This window comes from Siphateles boraxobius, unplaced genomic scaffold, assembly GCF_051911475.1.
Source record: "Siphateles boraxobius isolate OS27281-9 unplaced genomic scaffold, OSU_SipBor_1 157, whole genome shotgun sequence".
In the NCBI taxonomy this organism is placed as follows: Eukaryota; Metazoa; Chordata; class Actinopteri; order Cypriniformes; family Leuciscidae; genus Siphateles; species Siphateles boraxobius.
Window position 1 is genome coordinate 428 of NW_027508763.1, and position 7073 is coordinate 7500.

General features: G+C 41.6%; 1 protein-coding gene across 1 annotated transcript; it reads right to left on the bottom strand.

Moving 5' to 3' along the window:
- Positions 1 to 4981: 4981 nt before the first annotated feature.
- On the bottom strand, positions 4982 to 6481 carry LOC143738866 (uncharacterized). Its single transcript, XM_077230941.1, has 2 exons — positions 6046 to 6481; positions 4982 to 5184 (listed from the first exon to the last, which is right to left on the bottom strand). Exons 1-2 carry the CDS (start codon positions 6479 to 6481, stop codon positions 4982 to 4984), a joined length of 639 nt encoding a protein of 212 aa, XP_077087056.1.
- Between the last annotated feature and the right edge of the window lie 592 nt (positions 6482 to 7073).

The window sequence follows — 7073 nt, forward strand, 5'->3', positions numbered from 1 at the left end:
GGCTTCTGGTCATTCCTAGGATATCTAAGTCCAATAAAGGAGGGAGGGCGTTCTCGCATTTAGCTCCAAAACTCTGGAACAGCCTTCCTGATATTGTTAGAGGCTCAGACTCGCTGTCCCAGTTTAAAACTAGATTAAAGACGCATCTCTTTAGCCAAGCATTCACATAATGCTTACCTTTTATACCACTGTTGAATCAGATCGAATGCATTAATATTATGAACAGCAGCTATGCTATCTCCCATCTGCTCTTCTGCTGTTATCTCCGGACGCTAGTCCCGAGGTAAATAGCGTTCGTCAGCTCTAGTTTGTATCCAGCCTCTCACGGAGACTTCAGATCCCCCAACACCTGCGATAAGATGACTAAACGCCTGTGAAGAGACGACTCAACGCCGGCGATATGTTATGCCCTAAATTACTACATGATTAACTAACTGTATTTTTTCTATGTACATTTCTGAAATGCACTTTCTGTAAAGCTGCTTTGAAACAATATGTATTGTGAAAAGCGCTATACAAATAAATTTGAATTGAATAAAATTGTTAATATTGTGTTACTCATTTGTTCCTGTGTAGTTATTCATTAACGAAGGAACCTTATTCTGAAGTGTTACCACTAATTATAGTGTGTTATATAGCCTATGGTGATTACATCGTAAATGTCGAATAATGCATTTTTTAAAATAAGTATGTTCTACTCATCAAGGCTGCATTTCTGTGATTAAAAATGCTGTAATATTATTAAAGTTTGAAATAGCTGTTTTACGTGTAGCCTATTAAAATTTAATTTAAAGCTATTCCTGTGATCAACGCTGAATTTTCAGCATCATTACTCCAGTCTTCAGTGTCACATGATCCTTCAGAACTCATTCTGATTTGCTGCTCAAGAAACATTTCTGATTATTATCAATGTTGAACATTTTGATGCGTAAAATGTATTGGAAACCGTGATACACTACCATTTAAAAGTTTGGGGTAAGAAATGATTGCTTTTATTCAGCATTGGAAAGATTAACTGGTACAGTTGAAAAGAAGCTGGATATATTTGGGGACATCATTTACGCATATGGAAGTGAGAGGTTTGGTGTGGAAAAAAGAACGGAAAAAGTACAAACTACTCCTGCTGTATCTAGACGGCAGCAGAAAATTGAAGGGTTAGTTAGAGAAAGGAGACAGCTGAGGAAGCAATGGAAAAAAGCAGAACAAAGTCAGAAGGAAGGACTCAATCTCTTACAAAGGGCCATAAAAGATAAGCTTGCAACATTACGCAGAGCTGAGCGCCTACGGAAACGCTACAAAAAGAAGGTGAGTGCGAGGGCTAATTTCTATAAAGACCCATTCAAATTCGTAAAGAAGTTATTTACCATTGAGAAGAATGGCACTTTAAAAGCATCTAGGGTTGAGCTAGAGAGATATTTGGAGGATACACATACAAATGCAAAAAGGAATGAGCCTATGTCAATTCCTTCAGACATCCCACCTATCAATCCACCAGAATACCAAATGGAGGTCTGTGCACCTGAGTGGAAAGAGATAGAGCAGGTTGTGAGAAAGGCAAGGGCTTCATCATCTCCAGGGCCTAATGGAGTTCCGTACAGAGTGTACAAGAGTGCTTCAGGAGTTCTACGAATTCTGTGGAAATTGATAAAAGTGGCATGGGAAAAGCAGGTTGTACCCAGAGCATGGCGCCGAGCAGGTGGAGTCTTTATACCTAAAGAAAAAGATGCTACAAGCATCAGTCAGTTTTGTCCTATTTCACTATTAAACCTTGAAGGTAAGATTTTCTTCAGCATTATTGCGCAGAGATTGTCAACCTACCTATTAAAGAATGGCTTGATTGACACTTCAGTTCAAAAAGCGGGCATTCCAGGGTTCTCAGGATGCTTAGAACACATCAATGTTATCTGACAACGAATTCAATTAGCTAAAAAGGAGAGGAAGGAGCTCCATGTGACATTCCTGGATTTGGCTAATGCATATGGTTCAGTGCCACATGAGCTTCTTTGGGCAGCATTTGCTTTTTTTAGAGTACCAATGTCAATAACAAATTTAGTGAAAGCCTATTTTGGAGATTTGCAATTTAGTTTCTAAACTCCAGAATTCAGCACTACATGGCAAGGCTTAGAGGTTGGAATAATGGCAGGATGCACAATTTCTCCACTGGCTTTTACCATGGCAATTGAAGTAATCATTAGGGCATCAAGATGGGTAGTAGGAGGAGAGCGCTTGGCTTCTGGGATGCGACTACCACCAATCAGAGCATACATGGATGACATGACAACCATGAATACAACAGTAGCCTGCACTAATCGGTTATTGGGGAAGTTAACAGATAATATCGAATGGGCACGAATGCAATTTAAGCCCTCTAAATCAAGGAGCATCTCGTTAGTTAAAGGAAAGGTAGTAGATAAAACATTCTTCATTAATGGTGAGGCAATACCAACAGTTTCTGAGAAGCCAGTGAAGAGTCTTGGGAGAAGGTACGATGGGGATCTAAGGCCCTGTCCACACGGACACGGGTATTTTTATAACCGTGACTTTTTTTACGCGGTTCGGCCGTTCGTCCACACGAAAACGCACTGAAACCGAACATTTTTGAAAACCCCTGCCAGGGTGAGGATTTTCAGAAACGCCGGTTACAGTGTTGTCGTGTAGACAGTGAAACCGGGGTTTTTGCCTTGCGACGTCAGAGTGTGCGCCGTTATCAGCTGTGTTTGACATCAGATTTGCGCTTCTGATTGGCCAACGTGGCTTTAGGGTTAAGGTTTATATCACCGCCTGCTGGCGTGGCATGCTCTTGACCGCGCTTGATTGCGTGTTTTTACGTTTTCATGTAGACGGAGACCGAGCATGTGTGGACGGGATTTTTTTTAAAAACGCTGTAGGAAAAACTCCGGTTATAAAAATACCCGTGTCCGTGTGGACATGGCCTAAAGGACACAGTTCGAGTGGGAGAAGTTAGACGACAAGCAGTGGAAGGGTTGAAGAGCATAAACAGCTGTGTTCTACCAGGCAAACTAAAACTCTGGTGCTTTCAGTTTGGTCTACTGCCAAGGTTGCTGTGGCCACTGACTGTGTACGAGGTTTCTTTGACAACAGTGGATAAGCTGGAAGCGTTAATAAGTTCATACATCAGGAAATGGTTGGGAGTTCCACGCTGCCTCAGCAGAGTGGGACTTTATAGTAAAGGAGTATTGCAGCTGCCAGTCTCTGGTTTAAACGAGGAGTTTAAGTGTGCCAAGGTCAGACTGGAAATGACTTTAGCAGAGTCACGTGACAAATGTGTAAGGGAGGTAGCCCCTGTGGTAAGCACTGGTAGAAAGCGGTCAGCATAGAAATCTGTGGAAGAGCCAAAGGCTGACCTTCAAATTGGGGATATTGTGGGACAGGTACAGCATGGAAGAGGGGGTTTTGGGCTCAGTTTAGCTCCTCCTAAATGGCACAAGGCAGGCCCAGCTCAAAGGAGGAAGCTGGTAGTCAACGAGGTGCGAAAGCAGGAGGAGAGGATGAGATGTATAAAGGCCATTTCCCAGGCCAAGCAGGGAGAGTGGATGAGATGGGAGAGTGTGAACAACACAAGATGGAGGATCAGCTTCCTTATTAGGTCAACATATGATGTTCTCCCATCACCACAGAACCTAAACCTCTGGGTAGGAGAGGATCCCTCTTGTCCTTTGTGTTCATCACCTGCCACATTAAGGCACATTTTGACAGGATGTAAGGTGGCTCTTAGCCAAGGTCGGTTTACTTGGCGCCATGACCAAGTATTGCGATGTTTGGCTTTAGCATTGGAAGATAAGCGTAACATGACCAATAAGTTGCCGCCTGTTCTAGCAAAACATTACACACAGAAGACAATATTCCTCCGCCCAGGCGAGCAACCACCAAGAAAAGGTGCTAACACCAATTCTCGCCCAGGACAACTGGAAGCTGCTAGGGACTGGAAGATGCTGGCTGATCTTGATCAACGGCTTATTTTTCCACCTGAGATTGCCACCACTAACCTCCGACCAGATATTGTTTTGTGGTCTGGATCAGCACGCATTGTTCAACTGACAGAGTTAACAGTCCCAAGGGAGGATGCGGTAGATGAGGCATATGAGAGGAAGAAACTGCGTTATGCTCATCTGGCCACTGAAGCAGAACAGCGAGGATGGAGAGTCCAGGTTTATCGAGCAGCAGGAGGGATGTAGAGGTCAGTAAGCTGGGCTGAGTTGAGTTGGGGACGGAGGGGGCCGACTCTGGGACGCCAGAGTCACTGTCGAGCCCTCTTGAGGTGTCGTGGGCTAGTCGACGAAACACTGAGGACGGAAGGTGCCCACTTGAAGACCCTAGAGATGTCCCCTACTCAGCTCAATCCAGACGGTTGTCATGGGGGGACCGCACTGTGGTTGCAGCCGTTGTGTGTGCTGACGCGTGTTAACACTAGACAGAAGGAGATTTACATCACCAGATGGAAAGAAGCGTAAATGGATGGAGAAGCATAGGTTACTTTAAAGCTACGTCTTAGTTGGTGCTTATCTTGGCGAAAGCTGAGTACAAATCAGCATGAAGTTTTAACATCTACTCTCGTGTAATGGAAATCAGCAAGGACACATTAACTTGATAAAAAGAGACATTTTTAATGTTACAAAATGTTTATATTTCAAATAAATGCTGTTGTTTATTTTCTCTTCATCAAAGAAACCTGAAATGAAACGGAACACCGTTTTCACAAAAATATAATTCAGCGCTGATAGTAATCATAAATGTTTCTTGAGCAGCAAATCATCATGATTTCTGAAGGATCATGTGACACTGAAGACTGGAGTAATTCAGTAAATTACATTTGACTATATATTCACATAGAAAACAGTTATTTTAAATTGTAATAATATTTCACAATATTACTGAGTTTATTGTTTTTGGTTAAATAAATGCAGCCTTGGAGAGCAGAAAATACTTATATAAAAAAAATCCAACTAGCATGACATAAGATCTAGTTGTGTTGTTCCTCTCTCTCACCGGTGCCGGTCGGGCGACGAGACTCTTCTGGAAGTTTCTGAGTGATTTCCTCAGATCTTTCACTGATACTGGACTCAGGAACGGGTTTATTTGCAGACTCAGAAGAGCCTCGATCTGGATCCAGAACACTAGAGGCTTCAGGGTTGCAGAACATCAGTGTGTCATCCTGGAGATGATCTATAACACAACCATCATCACTGACATCATAGCTGACCTTTAACCTCATCATAATACAAAACATCCGCTCACAGGAAGTGGAACTGATTGCATATTCTGTATCACTAAAAGAAATGTGAAATTAAATGATAAATTTAGACATATATTCTAATCACTGCACAACTGATTATTTCTACCGCTATGGGTCCTTGCTTATTTGAGTCAGAAACCTTAGTGTGTAAAAAAATAAAATAATAAAAAAACTCACGTTTTGTCCATAATATTTGCACACTGCTTGCGAAACTTTCGTGCGTCATAAAAAAATTCGGACCGCGATCGATTTTCTGCGTTTTTCAGATCTGTAGCATTAGCAAGCATTTTGAGAGATGTTTTGACAATTCAGAGCCACTGAATGACAAATAAAAAAATATAGCAAATTTCAGACTCAGTGTGCAAGGACCTTAAATATTTTATTTTTCAGATTGGGTTTCTGTGGTTTAGTGCGTTTGGTTTGCATTTTGAGTGAATTTAGGGTCAACACGAAGACATTTAGCATGAAAATCTTGTCATCTTTCCAACTTTAGTTTTGCAGTGAACACCTTCTCCCATGATAATATAGTAACTGCATCTTTCTAAAGATGTGTTTCAGCTCTTTAACCTGGACGCCCATTTTCACTTTTAATCATATGATTAAAAGCATCTTTGTTCAAGGGACAGAAAACAGAAAAACTGACCGGGATCTAGAGAGAGACATCAGAAACCCCTGTATTAGCTTTCCTCTCGTGTTCTAGATTACTTCCTCAATCTCTGGTCATAAACACTAATATGTAATCAAAAACACCTTTGCTTTCTGATGTAGAATAAGGTCGTTTCACATCAGACCTGTAATGATCCCATCATGCGCTCCATCCATCCCACCGTTTCTCCTTCTCCAGGCCAAGACGAGTGTGTTTAATATCAGACTAGCTGCTCCCACCACAACAGACAAGAGTGTGTGTTGAATGGTTTCTGGCTGCACGAGGTGTGTGAGGATCTCCAGACTGATGGACACACACTGAGACGCCATCAGAAGAGCTGAGATCAGGACGCCGAAGGGTTCGAGACGCTTCCTTCTGTAGAGATGCTCATCATACGGAAGAGATGGAGGACTGGGATGATGCTTTAATGCCGACAGACACAGATGTAAGAAGACGTGGAGCGTGTGAAAGCTGTCCACCGCGATCAGGAGGGATCTGCAGATTCGGCCAATCACAATCTCACACACCAGGAGGACCGAGATCAAGACCAGCATGCACATATGAGTGGATATCCTCGCCATTGACCTGCACAACACATGTTTACAATAACAAATGATGTGGGAAGTACACATTAGCATATATATATATATATATATATATATAAATGGAAATACACTTTTTAAGAATATACTTATACTGAATGTAATTTTTTTGGACACTCAAATGTTAATTAAATGCAGTTAAATGAAAATGTGTTAGTTTAGTTATTAGCTAAAAATGTTTGTTTTGACCCAGGACTTAAAGTCGGCATGAAACTAGTTGTGATGGTGGCTTCTAGATCAAGAGCAAATGTGGGCGGGGCTTAATTTTGTCGGTGGGGAATTGATTGGCTGATTGGACGGTTGCGGTTTGCTATTGGTGGATCTCATGTGAGTGACAGGTTGCCCCGCCCACATCATCAGAGAAGAGAAGAGATGCTGCAAGAGGACGTTATTCTGATTAAAGATTACGAGAAACTTAAAACAATAATTATGATGTGCACGGATAATTTATAATACTGCAATATTCCATCAAAAAACAAGAATTGTTAACTGTGACTAAGTACATCTTTATATGTAATTTCCTAATTACTTCTATTGTCTTATATAATATATGGTTATTATATATCATATA